At 66.7% G+C, this 26538-nt stretch overlaps 5 protein-coding genes across 5 annotated transcripts; 3 read left to right on the forward strand and 2 right to left on the reverse strand.

The window, feature by feature from the left end:
* The first annotated feature begins 22 nt into the window (after window positions 1-22).
* DNAI2 (dynein axonemal intermediate chain 2) lies at window positions 23-5272 on the forward strand. Its single transcript, XM_027691859.1, is given in 13 exon segments — window positions 23-873; window positions 1121-1282; window positions 1367-1488; window positions 2016-2158; window positions 2656-2769; window positions 3177-3316; window positions 3528-3650; window positions 3874-3939; window positions 3941-4101; window positions 4233-4368; window positions 4505-4651; window positions 4801-5004; window positions 5085-5272. Coding segments are annotated over 13 exon segments (1728 nt in total). The 5' UTR covers window positions 23-690; the 3' UTR covers window positions 5112-5272.
* Window positions 5273-6236: 964 nt separating this feature from the next.
* On the reverse strand, window positions 6237-9717 carry BTBD17 (BTB domain containing 17). Its single transcript, XM_027691788.1, has 3 exons — window positions 9587-9717; window positions 8345-8621; window positions 6237-7793 (listed from the first exon to the last, which is right to left on the reverse strand). The coding sequence occupies exons 1-3, from the start codon at window positions 9675-9677 to the stop codon at window positions 6713-6715; spliced, it is 1449 nt and encodes a 482-aa protein (XP_027547589.1). The 5' UTR covers window positions 9678-9717; the 3' UTR covers window positions 6237-6712.
* Window positions 9718-13889: 4172 nt separating this feature from the next.
* Window positions 13890-15334, forward strand: GPR142 (G protein-coupled receptor 142). Its single transcript, XM_027691791.1, has 2 exons — window positions 13890-14034; window positions 14478-15334. Exons 1-2 carry the CDS (start codon window positions 13890-13892, stop codon window positions 15332-15334), a joined length of 1002 nt encoding a protein of 333 aa, XP_027547592.1.
* A 1657-nt stretch (window positions 15335-16991) lies between these two features.
* Window positions 16992-23047, forward strand: GPRC5C (G protein-coupled receptor class C group 5 member C). Its single transcript, XM_027691789.1, has 5 exons — window positions 16992-17054; window positions 20377-21406; window positions 22129-22223; window positions 22454-22597; window positions 22767-23047. Exons 2-5 carry the CDS (start codon window positions 20401-20403, stop codon window positions 22797-22799), a joined length of 1278 nt encoding a protein of 425 aa, XP_027547590.1. The 5' UTR covers window positions 16992-17054; window positions 20377-20400; the 3' UTR covers window positions 22800-23047.
* Window positions 23048-25120: 2073 nt separating this feature from the next.
* Window positions 25121-26479, reverse strand: CCDC137 (coiled-coil domain containing 137). The gene is made up of 4 exons (XM_027691695.1): window positions 26186-26479; window positions 25831-25913; window positions 25635-25714; window positions 25121-25505 (listed from the first exon to the last, which is right to left on the reverse strand). The coding sequence occupies exons 1-4, from the start codon at window positions 26287-26289 to the stop codon at window positions 25299-25301; spliced, it is 474 nt and encodes a 157-aa protein (XP_027547496.1). The 5' UTR covers window positions 26290-26479; the 3' UTR covers window positions 25121-25298.
* Window positions 26480-26538: the final 59 nt, after the last annotated feature.

The raw sequence follows: 26538 nt of genomic DNA on the forward strand, positions 1-26538 counted from the left end.
ACGGCAGCGCCAGTGTCACGTGGGGGTGTCGAGGCGTTGCCCGGCAACGGCGACGCGTCCCCGGTCAGGCCCCACCGGGACCGGGACCTGGACGGGCCCCACCGGGGTCCCGGGGCCTTCGGGGTGTTCCTTTAACACTCAGAGCTCTTCATCCCTCTGTTCCTGGGGCTCAGCCCCATTTTGGGGCTCCCGCTGCCTTTTTGGGGTCTCCCTAAAACCCTGCAGGCCCTCTCAGGGTACTCCCTCCCCAGGCTCCCTGCTCACATTTGGGGCTTCCCAAGGTTTCCATTCCCTTTTGGCACCTTCCCCAATCCCTCCTGGGGCTCCCTGAGTTTTCCACTCCCTTCCAGGACCATCTCTCCATCCCTGACAACTTCACTCCCTTTCAGGCTCCCACTCTCTTTTGGGACCCTCTCTTCCTCCCCAAAGTTCCTGCTGTCTTTTGAGGCTCTCCCTCCACCCCTGAGGCCCCTGTTCCCTTTAAGGGTTCCCGAAGGACTCCACTCTCTTTTGGAGCTCTCCGTCCCTGAGGCCTCCTCATCTTTCAGGGGCTCTCTTTTGGGACCCTCCATCCCCAAGCCTCCCACTCTTTTTTGGAGTCTTCCCTGAGGCCCTCACTCCCTTTCGGGTCTCTCCCCAAACACCCCATTCCTTCCCAAGCCCCCCCTGCTGTGGGGGTCCCCCCTCACCATGGAGATCAAGTTCGAGTACACGCGGAAGCGCAGCGACTTTGGGCGGCCCTGCAACTTCTCGGACCTGCCGGCCGAGGTGACCGTGGACATCCCGCCGGACCCCAGCCTGGCCGAAGACTTCATCCCCCAGGACCCCGTGGACTTCGCCCTTCAGCACGCGCCCGTCATGGCTCTGCACGAGGTACGGGGGAACCCCCCAGGAACTCTGGGGGCTGTGCTGGGCCCTCATGGGGGCACAAAGTCAAGCACATTTTGGGCTCAGGTCGCTCCGATCCCTCCATGTCCCCACTCCCCGGGAGAACGCGGAGTGGATGAAGGTGACATCCCGGGATGTCAAACACGTGGAAGGCAGTTGGCCCGAGGGGCCGAGGTGTGTCTGGCACCCTTTGGGCTCAGGGCCTCCGATCCCTCTGTGTCCCCCTGCCCAGGTGAACACGGAGCGGGTGCAGGCGACATCCCGGGGCATGAACCACGTGGAGGGCGGGTGGCCCAAGCACATCGACCCCAAGAACACGGACCTGACCTCCCGCTACAGGGAGGAGGTGGAGAGGGATGAGATGTACACCAGAACCATCCAGCACCTTGGCACCGTAAGGCCCTGCCCCTGATCCCCCTCAAAACCCCCTGACCCCCCCCCAGAGCCCCCAGAGACACATCCTGTGCTGTCCCTGCAGCTGATGGAGCACTGCATCAGGCAGAACAATGCCATCGACATCTACGAGGAATATTTTGCAGACGATGAAGAGGAAGAGGGGGTCGAGGATCCTCCCTCTGCCAAAACCATCAGTGCCTTCAGGTAGCACAGCCAGGGGGGCTCACCAGGCTCCCCAGGGCCACAGTGGGGTCAAACCACCTTCAAACCTTTAGGAGCTGAATTCCAGTGGGTTTAGGATGGTCCTGGATCAGTTTGTGGCTGGAGAGAACTGCTGGAACCCCCCTGCCCAATCATCCATCCCTCCCTCTCTGCCCTCCCCTGCCCAGGTGATTTGGGGATGGGAACCAGGATCAGATTCAGCTCTGAGCATGAGGATTTCCCTGCTTATTTTTCAGTGCCTCAAAGGTTAATTTCAGCATCAGGGGCTGTTGGGTTGTTTTGGGAGGCAGATCCAGTAAGAGAATTGGATTTTCAGAAAGGTATAACTGGAAAGACGATGAAATCATCAACTCTTCTCCCCCCACCCAACCCACCGGAGAATCATTTCCTGCACTCAAGGCTCGAGGGCTGCAGATTGGTTTAACTGTGGTTCCCACAACTTCCTTTGCAAGATGCTCATCCCAGGGATTCACAAAGTAACCTCTCTTGGATGATCTGTCATCCCAAAGGGACCCAAACAAGGTCAGGAGGACGGCCACGCACCTCTCCTGGCACCCCGACTCTGGCAAGGAACTGGCCGTGGCCTACTGCAGCCTGGAGTTCCAGGACAAGAGGAGAGACATCCCCTGTGATTCCTACATCTGGGATATGGGTAAGGGGAGGGGAAAACCCACCGGTCGATAGCGGAAGCACTTTGTGGCTCAGAGAGGGATGAGGCCTCGCAGCATCCGGGGAGGGTCAGCGGGGGGAGGTTTCTCCCGGGGAGAAATGGGAGCTGGAAAGCGGGAAATAAAATCCCACTCCGTGGCTCCGGAACCACAACAGGCAGCAGAGCCACGTGCCTTGTACAAGGTTCTTGTCCTGATGTGGTTCAGTTGGGTCGATGAAGGAAGAAAAGAGGCAGCAGGAGTCTGGGGTGAGAATTGCCCTGGTCTGTCCAAGCCTCGCTCAGACCTGGTTTGTTTTGGGGTGAAAAGGACAAAGAAGAGGGGTGGAGGTACCAGGGGTCTGTCCCCAGGCCAGCTCCCTTCCCTGCCACATCCCAGTGACCTCATCCAGCACATCCACGGCAGGGAGTGGGGTGGGATGGGGGGCTGGTTTTGGGGTGCTGCCTTCACCCTTTGCTCTTCACTCGTCCCTCCTTGGCAGAATACCCCTACAAGCCGTTCCTCACCCTCATGCTCTCGTCCCCTGTGCTGACCGTGGAATACAATCCCAAGGACTGGCATCACCTGCTGGGAGGCTGCTACAACGGGCAGATAGGTGAGGGGAACGGGGCAGGTGGGGGGCTTGATTCAGCAGGAGCCTGGCTCCAGCACTGCTGCACTCACAGGGTGTCATCAGTTAGTGCTGCCACTGGGAATATCCCACTGGAACAGGGCCTGGGATTTGTCTGTGGACAGGTGTGCTCACCTGAGTGGGTGCCCAGGGAAGGGAGGACACAATGCCAGGGAGCCCTTTGCAGCACTCGGGGCAGCCATGGCAGGGATGGATGGCTGGATCCAGGGGCTGAGCAGGAAGGGTGCTGTGCTCCCCCCTCTCCCGCCACCCCTGGGGGTGGGAAGCACGTGGGAAGCACCTGGTGAGGTTTGCTCCCTGCTCTGACTTGGGAAGGGGAAAACACACGACAAGGAAAGGAGCTGAGCGAAGGCTTTTCTTTTCCTTCCCAGTGTACTGGGACACCAGGAAAGGGGGGCTGCCCATGGAGTCGACCCCCCTGGAGCTCAGCCACAGGGACCCCGTGTATGGAGCAATCTGGCTGCCCTCCAGAACAGGCACTGAGTGTTTCTCAGCCTCCACAGACGGGCAGGTGAGGGGCTGGGGCAGGGCAGGGGCCAGGGCAGGGGATGGTGCCAGCTGCTCCTGAGGGGACCCAAAAGAGCTTTCCCCTGCCTGTGCTGCCCCTCAGCAGCACAAGATCCAGGCCCCCTGGGCTGGCACAGGGCAGCTGCTGGGCTCCAGCACCCCTGGGTGAGCAGGAGCAGCCCCCACAGCCCCCTGCCATGGCCTCTCCCCCACAGGTCCTGTGGTGGGACATCCGCAAGCTGTCACAGCCCAGCGAGAGGCTGATCTTGGACATCACCCGGGAAGACCAGCTGCAGAATGCCCTGGGTGCCATCTCCCTGGACTTTTCACTCTCCATGGTCAGTGTCCCTGTGCCCACTGCTCATACCCCAACCACAGGCACAGCCCAAGGGGCCAGATTCATGAAGAATTGGGATGTGCTCCCAAAACACAGGGTTATTCTGGCATTTCAGTCCCTAAATCCCCCACTGGTGGTGGGTCCAGGGCTCTGGCTGCAGCAGGGCCCCCTTGCTGTCCACCCCCATCCTGCTGACAGCTGCTCTCTCCTGCTCCCACCCTCAGCCCACCAAGTTCCTGGTGGGCACGGAGCAGGGCAGTATCATCAACTGCAACCGCGACGCCAAGACCCCCCCCCGAGAAAATCGCCAACGTCTTCAATGGCCACATCGGGGCCGTTTATGCCGTGGCCAGGAGCCCCTTCAACCCCAAAGTCTTCCTGTCGGTGGGGGACTGGACTGCCCGCATCTGGTCGGAGGAGAACCTGGACTCGTCATCAATTATGGAGACCAAGTAGGTGTCGGGGTGTGTTTACTTGGCCAAAAACCATCCCTGGGTGCCAGCGGGGTCTGGTCGGCTTGGGATGGTGGCACAGGCCGAAGCAGAGCGATGCCAGTGTGGCTGAGGCACAGCTCTGCCCGCAGGTGCCACGTTCCCTACCTGCTGGACGGGTGCTGGAGCCCCGTGAAGCCGTCTGTGTTCTTCACCGTCAAGTCGGACGGGACCCTGGACGTCTGGGACTTCCTCTTCCACCAGAAGGAGCCTTCCCTCAGCATCAAGGTGTGTTCCCAGCCCCTCCGAGCCCCGAGCAAGGAGAGGGGAGCGAGTTTGGCAGCCCCGTGGCTGTGCCTCTGCCAGCTCATCCTGCCCGACTTCCAGGGCCAAGTGCCACCACCCACTTGTCCCCCATCCCCAGATGAGCAACGATCCCCTCCTCAGCCTGCGCCCACAGGAGAACGGGCGCATCATCGGCTGTGGCACCAGGCAGGGCACCATCAACATCCTGGAGATCTCCTCGGGGCTCTGCACCCTCCGGAAGAACGAGAAGTCCCTGACCTCCACGGTGCGTGCCAGGCCCCAGCCGAGCCCCCTCAGCAGGGGCATGGCCCCAGCCCCACACACAGAGCTCTGCCCACAGCCCTGCGCTGTCCCCGGGCACAGCACGGGGTCCCCTGTGCCCCCCACACGCCTCAGCCCCAAATCCCCCCACAGATGTTCGAGCGGGAGGCACGGCGGGAGAAGGTCCTGCAGGACAAACAGCGGGAGCTGCAGGTGCGGGCACAGCTCCTGGCAAAGGCCAAGAAGGAAGAGCCGGAGGATCCCCAGCAGGTGTTCAAGCAGGCCCGCAGGGATTTCTTCAGTGTCATCAAGGCTGAGCAGCAGAGGAGGGGAGAGACAGTGTCCCTGATGTCAGAGGTACGGGGGGCGGGACACAGCGGGCACTGTGGCAGGGACCCCACCGAGGGCAGGGCACAGGGTCAGCCTCTGTGTTTCAGAGTCAAGAAGAGCAGGAGGCTGCGTAGGAATAGGAAAAGGAGGAGAAGGAGAAGGGGGAGGATGCCAAGGTCAGTGCACTCCAGCTTCGCCTTCCTTTCCCCTCCGTGCCAGAGCTGCTGCTCCATGGCTCCTGCAGGGATGAGGCTGCTGGCCCTGAGCTGGGCAGCACTCGTGGGCTCTGTGCCCCTGTGGGTTCTGTGCCCCTGTGGGTTCTGTGCCCCTGTGGGCTCTGTGTCCCCGTGGGCTCTGTGCCCCCATGGGCTGGGCCCTGCACAGCATCCTGACCCCACGGCTGCTCCCTGGCCCTTGGCATCCTGATTTTCTTTGTGGTGAATAAACCACTGCTTTCCACATCGTGGTTCCTCTTTTGTCACAGCAGGGTCGAGCAGAGGGTGGGAAAGTCATCCTGTTCCTCCTGTCCCCTCCTCAATCCAGGACATGGCTCAAAGCCGGTGGCTGAGCCTGGCCAAGCACCCATGGCAGCTCAGGGTGTCCCTTGGAGTGTCCCCAGCCCATGGAACAGGGCACAGCAGGGTGGCCAGTGGCAGCAGGGGGGTCCTGGTCCCCTCCAGGCTCCCTCCCAGCTGGACGGTGCTGCTGAGCACAGCCCGGTGTGTCCCCCCAGTGTGGCCCTGCAGGAGCAGCCCCCGGCTGGGTTATCAGCTCTGGGTAAACACTGCCAGGCCCGCATCCACCCCCGCTCCTCACCCCTCCTAATTAATCATTAACGAGCTGCCGGCAGCGCTCTCACAGCGATGGGGACATGGCCCAGATGGCACCCCGGGGGCTGGGGGGGAGCCCCCCGGCAGGACCCTCCCCCAGGCTCTGCTTGGGGCTGAACCCACCCGTGGGTGTGCAATGCCAGGGCCAGCTCTCCCCATGCCAAACCCACCCCAAACAGGGACCCTTGTCCCCGCAGGGAAATGCATCCTTGTGAGATGGAGCCACGTGGCTGCTCCAGGGTCCTGTGGATGCCCAGCATGGGGGGACACAGCCACAGCCATCCCCCAGCACTGCCAGGTGCTGATGGGGTCACCCAGGGACCGGGTGTCTCCACGGGTGTTTTCCTTCCCAGGGGTTCCATCGAAACAAGCTGAGCTGAGCTGGGGAGCGGTGTCACCCCAAAGATGCCCCACACATCCCCACATTTGTTTTCTGATTTATTAGGAACAAGCTGAGGGTGCCCGGACAGGGATGGGGCAGCTGCCACCATCAGCAGGGGTGGTGCCCCCCACCCCTCCTCCACTAGGAGAGGCAGATGGACCCCTCAGCCCCAATCCTGGCAGCTCCCAGTTTGCCCCTGAGCTGGACCCAGCTGCCCACACAGAGGGGTCCCAGTGCTGCAGGGGTGGCACCACAGGAAGGATGGGCTGTCCCTGTCCCCATGGGGTCTGCACTGTGCCTGTGGGCTGCATGTTCTGCCTCCAGCACCCCCCGCCCAGTGCTGGAGGGCTCCCAGCATCCCCCATCCCCAGGGACAGCGATGGGGATGGGACATGGCAGGGGGACACTCGGGGAGGGTTGGGCAGCGCAGAGCACAGCCCCGGGGTCCCCCACTGTGGGGACCCCCATCTACCTATGAGCAGGAGGACCTAGCATTGCCCCCGTGGGGCCCGGCTGTCCCTTGTTACTTCTTCACCTTGATGAGGGCGTGGTAGACGGGTTTGATGATGATGTGGAGGTGCAGGGAGTTGTCGATGAGGTACTCGGAGGTGCGTTTCTGCAGGTCGGCGTGCGCCAGGAAGTCGGGTGCCTCGTCCGAGCTCTGGTGGAAGCTGTAGGCGTGTTTCACCAGCACCCGGCCCTGCTGCCGCACGCCCACCAGCACCGTCTTCTGGAAGGTGACGCCGGCGAAGTCGGGGCTGCTCATGGCCGGGGTGATGACGAGCCGCGGGCGCCCGTCCTCGATGCGCACGGGCTGGATGGCGCCCGACACCGAGTCCGAGTAGACGGGGCGCAGGCTGACGGGCAGCCAGCGCGGCGAGAACAGCACGTTCCACGTCACCCTCTTGCCGGCGTCGTGGCTGCTGGGGCCCAGCTGGGTCTGGAAGCTGGTGCTGCGGTCGTCCCGCGCCGGGTTGGTGATGACCCACTGGGAGCCCCAGCTGGGCGCGAGGTAGTTGCGGGGCAGGAACATGCTGCAGTTGACGTCGAAGTACTTGGCGAAGTGGAGCGGGGAGGCGGCGTGGAACTGGAAAGCCTGGAAGAGCAGGTCCTGCACCGCGCCGCGGTGCCGCGCCAGCACCGCTGACTGCGCCTGCAGCCGGAACAGCTGGCTGGGCGCGATCATGGGGTAGCGGATGGCGCGCAGCACCCGCTCGGCCACGGGCGCCTCGGGCTGCCGGCGGCTCAGCCAGCCCTCCACGGCCGTGTAGAGCTCCAGCTCGCTGTGCAGCACCAGGTCGGAGCGCTCCAGCAGCAGCAGCAGCAGCTCCACGCTCACCGAGCCCCACTCGGCGCTGCCCAGCACCGCCGACAGGTTCCAGGCCAGGAACTGGAGGCAGCTCTCCTGCAGCGCCGCGTCCCCGACGTGCACGGCGTAGTGGTACCAGCCCACCACGTGGCCCTGGCTCGACTCGCTGGCCAGGTGGCTCCTCATGTACTCGGCCACGCCGCGCTGCAGCCCCCAGACCCGGTACTTGCTGGCCAGCTGGTGCAGGGGGATGGCCTGGTGCAGCAGGATGGACACCCCCCCGCAGTACAGGTACCTGGGGGGAGCGTGGGTGGTGACGTGGGGACCCCCACTCCGGCAGCGCAGTTCCCAGGGGAGCAGCCTCTGTCCTGGGCTGCACCCCTCCGGGTACCCCCACCCCTTGGGTCCCTGTGGTCCCCAGGGCAACGTTTCCCCTCCTGGGCTGCATCCCGTGGGATGCTCAGGGAAGCATTCCCCCTTCTTGGATGCATCCCTCTGGATATCCCCATCCCACAGTGGCCCATGGTTCTCAGGGGAGCATCCATCTTTTTTGGCTGCATCCCTCCAGGTAACGCCCATCCCACAGGACCTCCATGGTCCCCCAGGGAGGATCCTCCCTCCTGGGCTGCATCCCTTTTAACATACCCGTCCCATGGGGTCCCTGTGGTCCCAGAAGGGAACATCCCCTTTCCTTAGCAGCATCCCTCTGGGCATCCCCATCCCATGGGGTTCCCCATGGTCCCTAGGAAAGCTGCATCCCCCCCGGGGGACACCCCCATCCCACTGGGTCTCCAAGGGAGCCACATCCTCCCTGAGATCCCCATCCCAACGGGGCCCCCCACGCACCTGATGAACTTGTCGAAGAGCGCGGCGGTCTCGGGCGGCTCGTGCAGGGTGACGACGCTCTGGTTGCGCAGGAGGCTCTCGAACACCTCGCTCTGGAGGCTGAGCAGCAGCTGGTGCGTGTGGAACACCTTGGCCTCGTCGGAGGCGGCCGAGCGCACCCGCAGCACCGAGTCGCTGCCGTTCCCGTTCTGCAGCAGCTCCTGCAGCCGCTGCAGCAGCGTCAGCGAGTGGTTGATGGTGGCGGCCGTGGAGTCCCCGCTAAGGTCGGCTTTTTGGGCTGTGGGGAGATGGGATCATCCCAGTGCTGCACCCCGGGCGGCCCAGGGGACCCAGCTGTGGGGCGGTGTGGGGTTACCTCCTACTCTGCTCCCCCAGTGCCGAAGGGCTGGTTGGTGCCAAGGGGAGTGTGGGAGGACAAAGGGACATGGGGACGTTTGTGTCCTTGAGAGCCAAAAAACTGCCTTCCTGCAGCAGAAGGGCTGAGACCACCATGTCCCAGGCTGGGACGTGCTGGGAAATGGCCGGGTGCCGGCGGCACTGGCTCACAGCCCGGTCTGCCCTGTCCCTGCTGTGGGCACAGCGAGCCCCGGGCATTGCCACAACCCCCCACATCCTCGATGGATACACGGGGGCATGGAGAGCCCACGGGTGTGGGGAGCCAGGCACGCTCTGCCCCACTCCTAGGGGCGGGGGTCCCGTGGTCTACGCAGTTGTAGGGTCACTGCGGGTCTGTGCTGGGATCCCAACAGGGCCTGGAGAGGGACCTGGGAATGTGGGACAGGGCTCTCCTGTGGGCACCGAGAACCCTCCTCCCTCTCCTCTTCTCCCTCCTGGCACAACTCCCACCGGCTCCCCAGAGCATCCTTCCCCCAGGAGGAATTCGGCCCCATCTGTCTCAAATCCATCTTGCCTCTCAAATCCCATCTTGCCGGCGGATTACCCTTCCCGGGGCCGGCTTAAGTCCCGCTGAGCAGGGCTGGGGAAGGGGAGCAGGACCCCGCGCCCCACAGCGCCGGACGTCGCTGCCCGCGGCTCCGAGCCCTTCCCTGAGCACAGCCCGGCTCCGAGGGGCACGGCCACGAGGCACAGCACGCCCAGGAGCCACTCGCATCCCTCCCAGGCACCCCGACGGCTGCCGGAGAGCCCGTGGGCACCGTCCCTGGCTGAGCCGCGCCCCGGCACCCACGGAGGGCAACAGGAATTCCTGCTCGGGGACCCTCCCCGCACCACGGCCGCCCTTACCGGCTTGCACGGTGAGGAGGAGGAGGAGGAAGGCGGCGGCGCAGCCCCAGCGCCGGGCGGCCACGGGCCGGGCGCCCGTCAGCCTGGCCATGGCGTCGCAGGCGCATCTGCCGGCTCTGGCGGGGCACACGCTGCCCGCCCGGTCCTTATGTAGGACACGCGCCCTCCCGGCCCTCCCAGCCCGCGCCGACACATCGATTGGTGGAAACTGGGACCGGCCGTTGCCAAGGGAACCGCTCCCGGCCTCCCTCCATCCCACCCTGACCCCTCAGCCCCAGCCCCGCACCCCGGGGTGCCGTGGCGGGGCAGCCCCGACGGGCTGTGGCACCGCACGGGGATGTCGCCGTGTGCCACCCGCTCCTGCCGCCGGCCACGCCGGAGCCCCGCGCGCGGCCCGCGGCCCTTTGTGCCGGCGGCGGGGTCTTTGCATTCAGGGCACAGCTCGGTGGCCTCCCGCTCCCCCGGCTCATGGGTATTCATGCCGGCAGCAGCCCATCACCATGGCATCCGGGCTGCCGGCAGGAACTGCCTGCCCTTTTCCCAGTCTTTGCAGCCAAGAGGCCGCCCGTGCACCCTGGGCGGCCTCCGATGGCCCCTCGCCCTCCCCGACGCCTCTGGAGGGGCTTCGCCGCGGGGCTGGAGTGGCGTTTGCCCCCCCCCAAAGCCCCGGTGCCACGTGCTGGGGCTGGTGCGGCGCCGGCACAGGCTGAGGGTGGTGCTGGGTGCCCCCACCCCGCTGCCAGAGGTGAGTACCCAACTCTGGCTGTGGCCCTGGTGGCACCAGGGGGTGGGGAACCAGAACTGGGACCCCCAGATGGGACACAGACAGGGGTACAGACCCCACAAGACGGGGGCAGCCCAGCTCACATGGGCACAGCAGCCCCTTACCCACAGCCAGGGCTCCCCCAGCACTGTGCTCAGCCCAGACGCCCTGCACCAGGTCACCTGGAGGGGCAGTGCCTGGACCCCCCCTGCTCCTGGGGACACATCCAGGGAGACACTGAGACCTCGGCAGTGCCAGAGCCACAGGGAGGATATGAACCATTCCCAGTTCTTGTGTGTTGGGTCCAGCCTGGTGCGCTCAGAGCTGGTGCCGTCGGTGCCACCGCAGGGCCGGGGGTCCTGGGGTGCCAGCGGGGGCTTCTGAGGGCAGGTTTGGGCTCACGTGGGTCACAAGGCTGAGGAGCCCCGTCCCACTGCACAGTCAGCCTGGGACACGGGTTTAGATGGGAACATGTGGGAGATGCTGAGCGTGGGCAGATGTTGCCGCAGCTGCCGAGGGGGGCGAGCAGCATCTGGCCTTGACACACAGGGCGAGGGGCTGGGGACAAACCACCCAGCCACCCCCAGGCCGTGCTCCCGGGGCTCCCTGTCCCCTCGCAGGGACAGGCAGGTCAGTGATGCCCTACTGGCCATGGGGCTGGGGCTGGGACCCCCACAAGTGTGGTGCCAGCAGAGTGCCCAGCCCAGGAGGGTGTCCCTTCACCGCGGTGGAGCGGGGGGTGGGGGGTAGGGGGTGGGGGCCCCGCTGTGGCACAGCCGGTTCACGGCTCACCGCGTCCTCTGACGCCTCATTTCACCCCCCGCCTGAAAAAACAACAGCTTGTGGCAGCGTGTGCCCGGCGAGCCGCCGGCACCGTGCCAGCCCGGGCAGCACCCACAGCCCAGCGACCCCCCGGTCCCCCACGGGGGCATCGGCTGGTCATGGGGTGAGGTGCCCACAGGCCATGGGGGGGCACATGGGACTGTGGGGCTGCTTGGGGGGGCACCAAGGGACAGGGTGACATCCCCCAGCCCCCAGGGAGGTGACGCAGCAGCTGCGCTGGCCCGGAGATTGCGGCTGAGGCGGCGCAGGGCTGGCTCACCATAGCGACCTGTGCCAGGCAGCACTGCCAGGGCACCACCCTGCAGGCTGGGGGGCACCAAGGGGGTGGGAATCTCCTCAGTGGCCCCAGAGACAGGCAGGGGATGCCAGCCAGCCCACCCCTCCCTGTGCTGCTGGGGAAACTGAGGCACGAGCAGGGTGTCCTGGTAGTGGGCACTCGGGAACAGCCAGGGTAGAACCCAGCAGGGACACAGGGGCAGCACACGGATTCACAGTCATGTGCCACTCACACGTCACACCCTGCGCACACACCCTGTCCCCAGAGGTGGCCGTGGACCCTGGACCCGCTTTTCCCCAGACCACCACCCCTATTGCTCCGGGGTGGGGATGAACTGTGCCACGGCCACTCGGAGCTTCCCAGGTGACCCCTTCCCTGGCCCCCACAGGAGCCACCGGGCCCGGTGACGTCCCTGTGCCCCACCAGCCCACCCCGCGGCTCTGCCCCTGGCTCTGCCCACACCGCTCTCCCTCCGCCCCGTGTCCCGCGCCACAGAAGGCTGTGACATGCTGTGGGTGCTGGAGGGGACACGGGCACCAACAGGGACACGGGCACCGACAGGGCCACGGGCTCCAGAGAGGAAACAGCCACCGGTGGGGACACAGACGACAACCGGGAAAGAGCCACCTGTGGGAACACGGACACCAACAGGGACACGGACACCGACAGGGACACGGACACCGACAGGGACACGGACACCGGAGGGGACACAGACACCAACAGGGACACGAACAGCGACAGGGACGTGGACACTGACAGGGACACGGCCACTGAGTGGGACACGGGCACCAGTGACTCTCCGGGCCCAGGAAAGGTGGCACCACGCGCCCAGCGAGTGGCACTGGGGCCACCGAGGTGTGAGTCCCTGTCCCGCAGGGTTTGGGGCGTGGGACCCCCGGCTGGGAGGGCAAAGGAGGGCCCAGAGCAGACCCGCCCCCCCAGCAGCGCAAAGGGGATCAGGGCTGGGAAAGGGTTAAAGGCGCTCCCGCCGCGGCTGCAGCCGATCGATGCCCCAGTTCCGCGGGGGACGTGGAGGGACGGGACTCGCTCCTGCTGATTAGCCGGAGCTAATTTGAAGTTAATTGGCACCCCTCTGCTCCTCCATCCTCCGCTTCATGCCCCCCCCCGGGCTCTGCTCATGATTGGCACTTCCATCCCGGCCGAGGGTCGCAGGGCCGGGGGGGTGGGACCCCCAGGATCCCACGCACTTCTCGGGCACTGCTGGGGGAGCAGATCCATCAGTGGGGGTCCTGGAGAGAGACCTGACCGCGCCCCCCGACCCCGGAGCCGTCGGGGGTCTGCGGTGACTGGGACTGGAGCAATTAGGGGTCCCCGTGGGACTGGGAGGTGAGCGGTGCCCAGTAGCTCCCCCCTCCCAGCTCAGGACCCCCTCCTGCACCCTCTAGCCCCCCCTCAGCACCCCCTGATCGCAGGACACCCCTGCACCCCACACACCCCTGAGCTCAGGAGTTCCCCCACATCCCCGATTCCGGGACCGCCCCGGACCCCGCACCCTCCTCCGGCACCGGGACCCGGGGGTCGCGGTCCCCCGGGAGATGATAAATTGGGGGGATTCTGACCAATCAGAACGCAGCGCTCAACCCTGGACCCGCCATCTCTGGAAAACTCCTCTCTGATTGGGTGAGGCCTAATTCCCTTTATCCAATAGAAGCGCAGGTCTCGGGAGGGGGCGGAGCCGCCCGAGTTTATGAATGGGCGAGGGCAGCGTGGGCACGATCCGGGCACGGGGCGTGGGCGTGGGGATACGGGCAGGGATAGGGCAGGGATAGGGCAGGGATCGGGCAGAGATAGGGATACGGATACACATACGGATAGGGATGCGGATACAGATAAGGATACGGGCAGGGCCGCTGCCAGATGCCTCCGGAGCTGGCTCTGCTTCCTCAGCCTGAGGAGCTGGCAAAGGACCACGCTGGCGGCCTGGAGGTGGGCACTCCCCTTTTGGCAGCGCTGGGACCCCCCCTTTGGCACTTTTGGGTCCTCCCTGTCACCGCTGGGACCCAGCGGGTGCACTCAGCCCGGGCTGGGGGCCAGAGCCTCCCTCGCCTGGCAGATGCCCAAGAACATGGTGTTTTAACCTGGCGTTCTACAAAAAAGGGGCTGGGGGACAAAGAAGGAGCAGCTCTGGTGGGGGGGGGCTCAGCCTGGACATGGCACAGGGGGCTCGGGGTGTGTTGGGAGCAGCAGCCCCAAGTCTGCCTGCGATGGCACGTTTTGGAGCTGCCCACAGTCCATGGATGCTGCAGGACAAGGGTCCAACCCACTGGGGACACTGGTGTGACGGTCTCTGTCCCCCAGCCCCCAGTGCCATGTCACAGCTGACCTCCTGCCCAGGTACCACCAGGATCCTCCTCCCCCTGACGCTCCCGTCTCCCCTCACAGCCGATCCCTGGCAGAAGATGACGGTCCCAGTGCCCAACAGCACGGAAGTGTCGTGGGCTGGTGTGGCAGCACGGCCGGAACCAGATCCGGAGCGGTCACCCTGCCTGGTTGGCATCGTCCCCATCGTGTACTACAGTGTCCTGCTGGGGCTGGGGCTGCCAGGTGAGGGGGCTGGGGGGGCAGGGGGGGGCAGGGGCAACACCCACCTGGGTCTGAGCCCCTCCGAGGGGTGCTGAGCTCTGTGCCCTCGGCTGCTGGCAGAGCCTCAGCTCCTGTCCCAGCCTTCCATCGCCCCAGGGAGTTTGGGGATGGGGAGGAGAATCCTCAGGGTGGGGGAACCAAACCTGCTCCCCCCGCCCTGCCCTCAGATCCGGCCCCAGTGCCCGGCTGTGCTGCCCAGCCCCAGGGCAGGTGCCACCACCACAGGGACAGATGGTATTTGTATTGCTTGGGCTGACACACGGAAGAGATTAATCAGCTCAGCAAATCCCCACGGCACCGGGATATTTATAGCTCCCCCCCAGCTGGAGCCTGGGCACCCCTGGGGTCCCGGGTGCTGCAGGGGGGGGGGGTCTCACCACCACCCATCGCTCCCCTCCCTCCAGTGAACATCCTGACCGCCGTGGCCCTGTCCCGCCTGGCCACCAGGACCAAGAAGTCGTCGTACTGGTACCTGCTGGCCCTGACCAGCTCCGACATCCTCATCCAGGTCTTCATCATCTTTGTGGGCTTCATCCTGCAGACGGCCATCCTGGCCCGGGCGGTGCCCAGCGCCTTCATCCACACCGTCAACGTGCTGGAGTTCACGGCCAACCACGCCTCCACCTGGGTCACCGTGCTGCTCACCATGGACCGCTACGTGGCCCTGTGCCACCCGCTGCGCTACCGCGCCGTGTCGTACCCGCAGCGCACGCGCCGGATCATCGCGGCCGTGTTCGCCGCCTCCCTGGCCACCGGCATCCCCTTCTACTGGTGGCTGGACGTGTGGCGCGACGCCGACCCGCCCACGGCGCTGGACACGGCGCTCAAGTGGCTCCACTGCGTCGCCATCTACTTCCTGCCCTGCAGCATCTTCCTGGCCACCAACTCCGTCATCATCCTCAAGCTGAAGCGGCGGCGGCGCGCGGGGGGCGGCAGGGCCACGGCGCTGCTCCTGGCCGTCACCACCGCCTTCGCGCTGCTCTGGGCCCCCCGCGCCGTCGTCATGATGTGCCACCTGTACGTGGCCTCGGTGAGGAGGGACTGGCGCGTGCACCTGGCCCTGGACGTCGCCAACATGGTGGCCATGCTCAACACCTCCCTCAACTTCTTCCTCTACTGCTTCGTCAGCCGGACCTTCAGGCGCGCGGTGGGCGAGGTGCTGCGGGGGCACCCCCGGCACGGCCCATCCCGCCGGGGTAGCAGCCACTTCCCAACCCCGGCCCTCAAACCGCTGCAGATGTTGGCCAGCACCGCGCTCTGAGCCGGGGTAGTGCCTGGCCAGGGGTCCCGGTGCCCACCCAGCCCCACGCATCACACCAGGACCTGGGGAGACCTCCACGGAGCCGGGGTTAATGCTGGTGGTGGCAGGAGGAGATGGTTGTGCCCAGCCCTTCATTTGGGGCCCTTGGGGTGCCCTGCCTGGTGACAGCATCCCAGGAACCCCTGCCCGCTCCCTGAGCCCCACCAGGATGGGCAGCTCAGCCCTATCCATGCTCAGCCACTCGGGACACAGAGTGCTGGGACCCCCAAGAACTCATCCAGGATGTGCCCCAGCTCGGGTCCTGGGGAGCCCGGGGGCACGGCTGCCTGTGGTGAGGGGTGGTGGGCACAGCTGAGCTCCTGTAAGACCTGCAAGGACATGGTGCCCGCTGGGAGCCCACGGGATGGTCCTTCTGCCATAAACTGCCGTGCTGAGACCAAAACTCTGCCTGGGTCTGGCTCCCTGCGGGCAGATGGAATGGGGACACCCTGCTCCAGCACCCCTGGCACGGGGTCCCTCTGCCCTGCCCACCCCAGTGCCCCCACCCTGCTGCCTGGGGGGTGCTGCAGGGAGCACCCACGAGGTCCAGCGACCCCAGCTCTGGGGCCTGGACACATGGTAAGACCCCAGCTCCTGGCCCCTACCTGAGAACCCCGGGGGGTGTCCCTGCCAGGCTGCGGCCCCCCCAGGGCACCCAGGGTGTCCCCCAAACACAAGGGTGCAGCATCTCCCACCGGCTGCAGGGGAGGGGGCTCACGATGCCCCCTCTGCATTGAGTTACACCAGTGCCAATCTGGTGTGACGCCGGGCCCAGCTGCCACCAGAGGGCAGGGATGGGACACTGAGGAGCTGGGACTGCCTAGGGGACAGGAGCTGGCACCCCCAGCGCCCCAAACCAGTCCTTTCCCACCCTAATTCCCCATAAGGTCCTTAGTGTAATCCCCCCAAACAGTCCAGGCTTTCCGCTCCGATTCCTGAGACCAGGCAGGACAGACCCTGGGGGTGCTCGGGGGGTGGGGGCAGGGGCTCAGCTGGCCCTGGCAGGGCACAGAGGCACCCCCCAAACCCCACTGACCCCCCCCGCCCACCCCGCCGAGCCCCGATTGTGCCCGCACAGGGGTGGGACGGGGCGCAGCGTTTCCCGGGGATGTGGGGCTGACCCACACACACCCTCACCCTGCCCGGCTCATTGCCGGCACGGACAGACCCCTCCAGGGATGTCGCCGCATCCCGGGCCGGATCCGCACCGGGGCACAGGGTTAAAGCCCGACCCGGTGGCGCGGGGGGTACCTGGGAGGTTCTCGCTCCATTAATTCTGGCACGTGAGGAGAGCAGGACCGGGAAGGGATTAGTTATTAACCCGGCGGGCAGGGGCTGAGGGGCCGCGGGCCAGGGGGCTCGGCCGGCACGGGAACCCTCGGCGGGAGCTCCAGGATTGCCTCCGGCGCCCCCCGATTTCCACCAGCCCCCCTGTGCCAGCCGGTGCGTATTTATTTACTTGGCAAAGGAGGTGGAAATGTGCTGACGGCGTCAGGGGCTCCGGTGGAAGCGGCTCCGAGCCCCGGCCGGGGCTGCGGGAGGCGCTGGGAGGGCGACAGGGATCCCCCCGGACCTCCAGTTCTCGCCTTCCCGAGGGGAGCCACCGCGGAGACAGGGCTCAGCCAGCGGTGCCACCGTGCCAGCCGTGCCAGCCGCCCGTCCCTGCGGCTCCCGAGGAAAGGTAAGCCTGGAAAAAATGCGCCCGGCGTGTCGATGTTTTTGGATAGAGCCCTGGCCGGGCTCCAGATCCCGGTGCTGAGCGGCATCCCAGCCCCTCAGCGTGGCCTCTGTGCTGGAAGGACCAGTTCTGCCCAGTCCCACCACTGGGATTGCGGTTCCCAGCCCACCCAGGGCACCGGGAAACTGGGATCGGGCTCTGCCCGTGCTGGAAGGTTCGTGCCAGGGACCCACCGCCCCGGGAGGGGACCAAGGGCAGCGAGTCCCAGCACTCGGTGACATCACCCCCCACTGACCCCACAGCACGGTGGGGCATTTCTGTAGGACCTACAAAAACCCCAGGAGCAAACAACGGGGACTGGAAGCCTGGGAAGGGTCGCTACGGGAAAGAGGAGAGGAAATCATCTGTTGTGGGGGGGAAAATGAGGGTACCCATGGGAAGGGGGGAGGAAATCACCCACCATGGGAGAATGTGAGGGTTCCCATGGGAAGAGGATGAGGAAATCACCCTCCATGGGGGGGGGAGGGGGACACAAAGGCGAACGCGGGGCAGGCACGGGGCAGCCCCGGCAGGACAGACGCCTGCCGGTGGCCCCACGGGGGGTCACGGGGGTCTCGTGCTGAATCAGCAGCCGGGAAACCCTCCGGCGGAAGGAAGCAGCCGGTGGAGAGGCCGGGCTGCCGGTGTGGGGGCAGCAGGACAGCCGGCCCCTGCTCCCGGCACCGCTTATCCGAGGCTCAGCCTTGCCCGGAGAGAGGGGACTATCCAGTCCTGGAGTCTGCATTCCAAATCCCTGGGGGAACTGAGGCACAGGGGGCCACTACAGAGCCCCTCGCCTGCGCTGCCCTGCCCTGTGAGGGCAGGAAGGGATGATCCAACACCCAATGCCATCCCGATGCCAAAGGCTCCTTAGGAAGAAGGGCAGGAGGGTGGCAGCGGGCGAAGCACTGAGCCTGGACACACCATCCCATCCCCCCTGGCTCCGGTGGGTGCCAGTTTTTGTGCCACAGATGCTGCCGGCTCTGGTGGGTGCCATTCCTTGCGCTGGCTCCTGCTCAGCCACCCTTTCTCCCTGGATTGTTTCCACCTCGGCCTGGATTGGGGCAGGACCTGCTGGAGGCACATTGAACTTTCCTCTGCATCTTTCACCCTCGTGCTTCACCCTCCCAAAATAGCAGCAGCAACCTGGGAACCTCTCCCAGGGGTGCCCCAAATCTCCCGGAGCATTTCCCCATCCCCAGGGTCTGTGGGGTGCCCTGTCCCAGCTCCAGGGATGGATGGGGTGACAGTGGGGTACCTCATCCCAGCTTCAGGGCTACAACCACCCCTGTCAGGACAGGGATCACTGAGCCCTGTCGGTGCCCCCAGGCTGGGGCTGCCCTGGCCCCAAGCCCTCCGCAGGAAGGGCTTTTCCGGGGCTTTTCTGGGGTTTTCTGGGTCCTGCTGTCCTGCCAAGGGCTCCGGCTTTATCCGTCAGCTGACATTCCTCCGGGAGGCCCCTCCAGGCCTGTGTATCCTTACACGGCGGGGCCGCCTGCGGAGCCCCACTCCCGGCTCCCACCCCCGAGCCCACCGGAGGCCGGCGCAGGGCCCCGTGTGGGTGACGCAGCCCCTCCTACCCTGCCTTTGTCCCTTGAGAATCTCTCCCAGCGGGCAGCGCTCAGCAGAGACGGGCTGAGACTCCCCCCAGACTCATCGCACTGATGACAGAGACACCTCCCCCCTACGCACACACAGACTCATCACACCGATGACCAGGTGGGCTCCCCACTGCTCCACCCCCCCCAGCCCGGGCTGTGCTCCCGCCCCCAGCCCCCTCCGTGCCCCGGGGCGGGGTCCCGGTGCCCCCGCCCGGTGCGGCGGGGCAGGTCCCGGCCGGCCCCGACCGCGCTCCCGGGGCTGAGCCGCACCTCGGGGAGGGGCCGGGCCGGGCAGGCGCACGGTGCGGCGGCACCGGGGCTGGCTCGGCTCGGCTCGGCTCGGCACGGAGCGGGGGGAGCGGAGCGGAGCGGCGGCCACCGGGGGGCTGCGGCCAGTGAGTGGGGCTGGGGCGGGGGCGAGCCCTGCGGGGCTGGGGAGGGCACCGGGAACCGCGACGGGAAGGGACCGGGACCCGTCCGCCCCCTCAGTTCCTCCGGCCGGAGGGTCGGGGGCGGCTCAGGCGGAGTTTCGGCGCCAGGACCGGGCGAGAGCTCCGGGAAACACCGGGACGGTGCGGGATGGGCGTGCGGGGGGAGCGTGCGGGGGGGAACCGGGGAGAGGGCGCGGGGGGAGCGGTGCGGGAGCGCGGGGGGGGACCCGGGCGGGGATGCGGGGGAAGCCAGCGGGGGGTGCAGGGGGAGCGGGATGGGAGCGCGGGGAGAGCGGGTGGGAGTTGCAGGAGGAGCTGGACTGGAAGCGCGGAGGAGCCGGGCCGGGGGTGCGGAGGGACTGCGCTGGGGGTGCGGGGGTAGCAGCCGATCCCGACACGGTGGAGCCGGTCCGACCCGCGGGCACGGGGACTCTGCCCGACTGCGGTACCGGGGTCCCTGTCCCCGTACCGGGGTCCCTGTCCCCATCCCGGGGCCGGGGGGGTGCCCGGTTCGGGGTGCTCCTAGGGGAGCAAGGGGTCCTGGCCCCGGAGTCAGCTTGCCGGGGGTGTCCTCCCCGTTTCTTCCCCCCAGCAGTGGGGCTGCAGCTTCTCTGCTGCCTCCTCTTCCCTGTGCCCACTCCTGGGTGGCAGCAGAGGGGACAGGGACCGGGACCCCATGCCGTGCCAGGCTGTGCCGTGCTGTGCCGTGCCAGGCTGCGGCTGCCTACGTGCCAGTGGGCCGGACACGAGACCTGCACTGGGCCAGTGCCCGGAGCCAGAGGAGGGAAGTGGGACAGGAGAAGTGGAAAGAGGAACGTGGTGGCAGGCAGGGACAAGGCAAAGGGTCAGCCCTGTCCTCCAGTATCACCTCTGCCATCCAGCCCGGGCCCACATTTGGTGTTCCCAGGAAGCCAGCGGGCACAGTGCTGCCTGCTCCTGGCACCAGTGGCAGGGATGGGCACAGCCCCAGAGAATTCCCATGTCAGGAGGGAACATGTGGGGCACAGAGATTTCCCCTCAGCTGCCACCAGCCTCCAGGCAAGGAGTCGATGGGGGACACTTGGCTGCCTGGTCCCATCTGGAGCTCCCTGACCCTGCTGGGGTGGGCTCAGCTGGGCCAGCACAGACAGGGCTCCCCAGGACCTCCCTCCTTGCCGTGGGATGGCTGGAGGGGGGCTGTGGGCAGGGATGCTCTGAGCCAGGAGCTGATCCATGTCCCTGGTTGCCGTGCCCTGACCCCTCCATGTCCTGCAGGGTCCCTGGGTGCCGCGGTGCAGGATGGAGCCCGCAGCCGTGCTGCTGGCCCTGCTCCCCACGGCGGCCACACAGCCCACCCCGCAGCCCACCCCGCCCCCAGGCTGCAGCCACGGCCTCTCCTCCCTCTACTACAACCTCTGCGACCTCTCAGCGGGCTGGGGCATCGCGGTGGAGGTGGTGGCCAGCCTCGGCGTGGTGACCACCTTCGTGCTCACCATCGTGCTGGTGGCCAGCCTGCCCTTCGTGCAGGACCCCCAGAAGAAGAGCCTGGTGGCCACGCAGGTCTTCTTCCTCCTGGGCACCTTCGGGTTGTTCTGCCTGACCTTCGACTTCGTCGTGGGGCCGGATTTCTCCACCTGCACCTCCCGCCGCTTCCTCTTCGGCGTCCTCTTCGGGATCTGCTTCTCCAGCCTCCTGGCGCACGCCATGGCCCTCAACTTCCTGGCGCGGCGGAACCGCGCGCCGCGGGGCTGGGTGACGCTGGCGGTGGCCCTGTCCCTCGCCTCGGTGGAGGTCATCATCAACGCCGAGTGGCTGCTCATCACGGTGGCGCGGCGGGAGGGCCCCCCGGACCCCTGCCAGCTGGCGGACGCTGACTTCGTCATGGCGCTTGTCTACGTCATGTTCCTGCTGGCGGCCGCCTTCGGCGCGGCCTGGCCGGCCCTCTGCGGGCGCTACGGCCGCTGGCGCAAGCACGGCGCCTTCATCCTGGCCGCCACCGGCCTCTCCGTGGCCATCTGGGTGGCGTGGACCGTCATGTACCTCTACGGGAACCAGCGCGCCGGCCACAAGCCCGGCTGGGACGACCCCACGTTGGCCATCGCGCTGGTCAGCAACGCCAGCGCCTTCCTCCTGCTCTACGTCATCCCCGAGGTGACGCACGTGACGCGGCGCAGCCCCGAGCAGGCCTTCGAGGACGACGGCTACCCCACGCGCGGGGTGGGCTACGAGACCATCCTCAAGGAGCAGAAGTCCCAGAGCATGTTCGTGGAGAACAAAGCCTTCTCCATGGATGAGCCCTCCTTCGGTGCGTGCTGGGGCTCGCGGGGGACTCTCCTGCCCCACTGGGTGGGGCTGCTGGTGGGCACCAGGGATCCTCATCAGGGACCCTCTCACACCGTGGCGGGGCTGCTGGCGGATGCTGGGGCTCACCAGGGACCCTCTTGCCCCACGGTGGAGATGCCAACGGGCACCAGGGGCCCTCACTCATGGCATCCTCAGGGATGTCCCCACCGGGGGTGGCAGCAGTGGGTGGGTGATGAGACGTCTGGCAGTGACCTGCCAGGGACTGACGCCTGTTGTGGTTCCCAAGAACTGGCCGGGCTGGGCCTACCAGTTTGGGCTGAGCCCAGGAGCTGCTGGGTGCTCCCTCCCCGGCGTGGGGTGCCCATGGCTCCCGGCCCTCTGCCCCGGGCAGACACTGCACTCGCGAGACCCTACAATAACATGGGGTGGTGACAGTCACCCCAGTGGGCATCACGGGCGGGCACCAGGTGTCTGTACCCCACAGGGCAGGGAGGGTCCCCCCGAGCAGCACCTGGACCCACGAGACCCTACAATAACAAACCGCAGCCAGGCAGGGGCTGCGCCGGGAGCGCAGCAATGCCAACCCTGGGGACAGGAGTGTCCCCTGGGAAAGGCACAGAGCTGCTGAGTCAGCTCATTAAACCTGCTAACGAGGTACCGGGAGCCCCGGTGAGGGGGGTGAGGGGGGGTGGCTCTGTGGTGACCGTCCCTGTGTCTCAGCAGCCAAGAAACCGGTGTCCCCGTACAGCGGCTACAACGGGCAGCTGCTGACCAGCGTGTACCAGCCCACCGAGATGGCTCTGATGCACAAGGGGATGGTGAGTGTGACACCAGGTGGCACTGGGGACCAGCCACATCCTGTCAGGCTTCCAACCGGAGCAGCCGGGATGGGGGACAGGGTGTGAGGGGGTGGGGGCTGCCACGACCCCCCTGTCCCGATGGCTGCTGTAGAGGGGTGGGGACCCTCTGAGCCTTCCTCCCCCGGGACCTTGCGGGGCTGGGGGTGTTCCCAGTGCTGTGACACCTCCCGTGTCTGTCTGTCCCTCAGAGTGAAGGTCCCTACGACGTGATCCTGCCCCGCGCCTCCACCAGCCCGGCACCCGGCAGTGCCAGCTCCACGCTCCGAGCCGAGGACGCCTTCACGGCACAGGCCCGGCACGTCGGCACCCCACGGGACAACCGGAGCTTCCAGGTGGGTGAACAGCAGCGGGCACCCGGCCACGGCAGGGGCAAAGTCTGCCTGCCACGGTGATGGCTCTGCCCAGCACCCACAGACCCCCCGGTGGGTCAGGGTGCACATGCCACCAGCGCAGGAGCCACAGTCCTGGTGCCAGTGCTGTGCCACCTCGCTCTGCCCGCAGGTGCAGTCCCCATACAGCAGGAACCGGTGGTGAAGCCCCCGTGGCACAGGTCCCGCAGCACTGGCACAGCCGCGGCCCCTCCGTCCTGCTCCCGAGGTCTCGCCGAGCCTCATCCTGCCCTGACGTGTGAATCCCACCCTGGCCAGCAGCCAGAGCCAGTTCCTGCCAACGGGATGCCCGGATATGGCCCCAGAGCCAGCACTCCCACCTGCCCGTCCCACCTGGCCATGGCACCCGCAAGCTGCCAGCTCTGCCCGGACCCCACAGCCTGCCTCAAGGACTGGCTCGCATGGGGACACCCCAAGTTGTCCCCTCGCTGCCTTTGTGATGCACGGATACCCCGCTCTCCTCCCGGGCCATGGACCCTCTGAAGCTGGGGAGCTGGTGGGACCCCCCCCCAGGGCACCGAGCCCCCAGCTCCACCCTGACCCCACCAGCCCTGGGGACCCTGAGCTGGCCCAGGGGACACAAAGCCGTCCCTGGCTCTGCTTCCTGCCGTGCCTCGGTTTCCCCACTGCTGGGGAAGGGGGGCTGCTGGGGGCCTGGGGGATCAGTGCCTTGCTGGGGCCCCACAGTTCCAGCTGCCTTCTCGGTGCCTTCCCCCCTCGGGGCTCGGGGACCCCTCTGGGGAGGGGGGAGGGGGCTGGGCCCCTCGCCCTTCCTGTGGCTTTCTCCGTCGTTTTTCCTCTTCCCCATTTTTTTTCAGGTCACCCCAATAAAGGTGGTTTTTTCCTACGGTGCTGTCACAGGTGGCCCGTGACGGGAGGTGCCCTCAGGTGTGTCACTGGCTGCTCCCCCATTCCTGATCCCACCACGGTGCCTGCGGGCTCAGTGCCGCGTTCCCCTTTTTGGGGGTGACAGGGAGCAAAGGGGGGCTCAGGGCAGGGCCCTCAGTGCCCCCAGCCCTCCCAGATGGGGCGGCTGGGCCGGGATCCCGTGGGCAGATGGGCTGCCGGGCGGGAGGCAGCGCAGCACGGAGGACGTGCCAAGGTCGCGGCGGTTTTCCCGCTCGGATCGCCTTCCCCTCCACAGCCATTCCTCCTCCTCTGGGCAGGAAGCCTGCGGCCACCGGTGCCATGAATTATTCAGGGCTGGAATGGCTCCGTGGGGGCAGGCGGGTGACCTGCTCTCCTTGAGCCGGAGCCGGGATGGCGGCGGAGGGGCTGCCAGTGGGAACATGTGCCCTGCACAGCGCCCGCAGGAGGGAGACACAGCGGGAGCATGGCACATGCCATGTCCCCACCGTGCCCTTGGCTGGCACCCGCCCACGCTCCTGGCTCTGGGACACACAGCCGTGGGAGGCGGGTGTTTGCAGTGGGATGTGGCCGTGCCCCCCCACGGCACCCGTGTTTACCTGGCTCCCGTGTTTACTTGGCACCCGTGTTTACCTGGCACCTGTGTTTACCTGGCACCCATGTTTACCTGGCACCTGTGTTTACCTGGTGCCGGGTGGCAGAAGGAACATCGCCCAGCAGAGCCAGGCACTCGGCGTCCCCAGGGCCACCGTCACCGCAGCGCTCCCTCCTCCCAGCCACTGGCACCACATGGCACAGCGGGGTCCAGCATGTGACCACCCCAAAGGCCCATCCACATCCCCGGGGGTGCAGTGGTGACCCCCGAAAAGCAGGGCGGTGGAGACTGTCCCTGCTCAGCTCCGGTGGGGGACAGCGGAGCTGCCGGTGGCTCCCTCCCATGCCCAGCCCCTCCGGAAGCGCGGGATCCCACCGGTGCCGCCAGCGCCGGCCGCAGCCCCGCTCCAACAGGGAATGCTTTGTGCCGGCGGGGGCCAAGGAACAGCGGGGCCTTTGTGCGGGCAGGTGAGGGCAGACACGGCCGCGCCGCGCCGGGAGCAGCCCCGGAGCCTCCCCGGGGCCAGGAGCCGGGGGCTGCCGGAGGACATCGCACGGATGGGGCGGGTGGCGCGGTGGGGGTGCGGGTGCAGCGGTGGGGATGTGGCAGCACACCTGGCACCGGGGTCATCGGGGGTCTGGCAGGGCCAGGGGGGCACAAAGGCAGCGGTGCCGAGGGCAGGGGTGGCGCGGCCGCAGACCAGGGGCTCCACAGTGCCATGAGCGGTGACAACACAGGGAGGTGACGCCGTGCAGGGGAGCCCTGTGGGATGCTCCATGTCCTCAGCACTGCCTCGCTTTCCTCCCACTGAGGACTGGAGCTGGAGGGGTGATGGCCAGGCACTGGGGTCTCCTCAAGGCCGAGCAACGAGGGTCCTGCCCTCGCCAGAGCCCTGCCAGGGCCAGCCTGTGGTGACAGTGACATGCCTGGCACTGCCATCTGCCTGCACAGCAGTGTCCCTAAGGAACTCGGGCAGGGGGGCCAGCACAGACATGCTCATGCCATCAGCTCCCACTGGCACTTTTACTCCAAGCAGGTCCATGGCACTGCAGGGACCCCACTCCGGGGAGTCTGTGGGAGTCCCAGGGCTCAGCAGCAACAGGGGAGCATCACAACAATGTCCCCTTCGAGTCCCGGGGTCCCTGCAGAGGGACCAGGAATGCGCAGCCCCTCCGGGTGGGCTCAGTGTGGGGCCCTGTTCCCAGCCTGGGAACGCTCCCGCTGGAGCTGTTTCCGCCTCTGGATGTCCCTGTAGGCCTGGATGACCCGCGCCCGCTCCTCCTCCACGATGCGCCGGCGAGCCATGGACATCACTGGGGACACTGGGGACACGGGGGACGCCTGGCTCCGGCCCAGCCGAGGCGTCAGGAGGAGCTGCTTCCGTCCAGCCTGTGGGCAGAGCCGGGACAGCTCAGGGATGAAGGATGAGACACCAGGACCACGCTGCCAGGAGCTGCCACTGAGGCCACCCCAGCCCTGCAGGTACCCGGGGGGGTGGCACTGTCCCCCAGAGCTCACCTGCTCGGCAGGACCCCGTCCCCGGGGCCGTGAGGTGATGGTGGGCGGCTGTGTCACCACCTCCCCAAACGCCACCGTGTCTGTGAGGGAAACCAGAGCCAGAGTCAGGTCAGAGCCCCCGGGGATGTGTCAATCCGGCTTCCCAATCCCCTCCATGTGCTGGGGGTCACTCCAGCCCACCCTGCTCCAGCCCCACCTTGGAACAGGCTCTTCTCCAGCATGTCCTTCTTCTTCTCCTCCTTCTTCTTCCGAGCTTTTTCCAGCTTCTTTTTCTGAAACCTGAGGAGCCTCGCTGTGGCCAGGGCTCGGGAGCAAGGAGGTGAGTCCCTACCCCACAGGAGCCCCACAAATCCCACAGCTCTCCCCCCAGGAGGGTGAAGCAGGCTTGTGGTTCCATTCCCAGAGATCCAAATCCATGGAGAGGGGGCCCACAGCCCCCCCACCTGCCCCACCAGCCGCTGCCAACGCCAGACCTGCCCTGCAGAACCGAGCAGAGGGACAGGCCACAGGCCTGGGCTGGCCCCATCTGGCCCCCCTGGCCTTGCTCTCACTCTTTTTTCCTCTGGGACTTCTCCGGAGCCGTGTCCTCCCGCTCAGGCTCCCGTTGGAGCTGGTTCTCGGTGAGGAACAGGACGTGCTGCACCTCCTGCTCCATGCGGCAGATGTAGGAACGCTCCGACTCCCCCTTCCCCCTCCGGAACCTGGGCACCGGGATGTCCCCCTTGGATTTGGGCTTCTGCTGCTGCTTCTTCTCTAGGAGAGACGGGGGACATTACTGCAGCAGTGACAGTCCAGGGTCCCTCCTGCTGCCAGGGCAGGGCTAGGACATCACCAGAGGGACAAGGAGCTCCCATGGCAGATTCCAGCTGTGCCATGGGCTCCTGGGCCAGGCCCTGGGCCACCT

Source organism: Neopelma chrysocephalum, unplaced genomic scaffold, assembly GCF_003984885.1.
Source record: "Neopelma chrysocephalum unplaced genomic scaffold, ASM398488v2 Primary Assembly neopelma1_84, whole genome shotgun sequence".
In the NCBI taxonomy this organism is placed as follows: Eukaryota; Metazoa; Chordata; class Aves; order Passeriformes; family Pipridae; genus Neopelma; species Neopelma chrysocephalum.

Coding starts and splice junctions, on each gene's coding strand:
- GPRC5C (XM_027691789.1), top strand. CDS start 20,401: ATGGAGCCCGCAGCCGTGCTGCTGGCCCTGCTCCCCACGGCGGCCACA. Junction 22,224..22,453: donor CTCTGATGCACAAGGGGATG/GTGAGTGTGACA, acceptor TCTGTCCCTCAG/AGTGAAGGTCCCTACGACGT. Junction 22,598..22,766: donor GGGACAACCGGAGCTTCCAG/GTGGGTGAACAG, acceptor CTCTGCCCGCAG/GTGCAGTCCCCATACAGCAG.
- BTBD17 (XM_027691788.1), bottom strand. CDS start 9,677: ATGGCCAGGCTGACGGGCGCCCGGCCCGTGGCCGCCCGGCGCTGGGGC. Junction 8,622..9,586: donor CCTCCTCACCGTGCAAGCCG/GTAAGGGCGGCC, acceptor ATCTCCCCACAG/CCCAAAAAGCCGACCTTAGC. Junction 7,794..8,344: donor CTCTTCGACAAGTTCATCAG/GTGCGTGGGGGG, acceptor CGCTCCCCCCAG/GTACCTGTACTGCGGGGGGG.
- GPR142 (XM_027691791.1), top strand. CDS start 13,890: ATGACGGTCCCAGTGCCCAACAGCACGGAAGTGTCGTGGGCTGGTGTG. Junction 14,035..14,477: donor GCTGGGGCTGGGGCTGCCAG/GTGAGGGGGCTG, acceptor CCCTCCCTCCAG/TGAACATCCTGACCGCCGTG.
- CCDC137 (XM_027691695.1), bottom strand. CDS start 26,289: ATGGAGCAGGAGGTGCAGCACGTCCTGTTCCTCACCGAGAACCAGCTC. Junction 25,715..25,830: donor GGAGAAGAGCCTGTTCCAAG/GTGGGGCTGGAG, acceptor TTTCCCTCACAG/ACACGGTGGCGTTTGGGGAG. Junction 25,506..25,634: donor GACGGGGTCCTGCCGAGCAG/GTGAGCTCTGGG, acceptor CTCTGCCCACAG/GCTGGACGGAAGCAGCTCCT.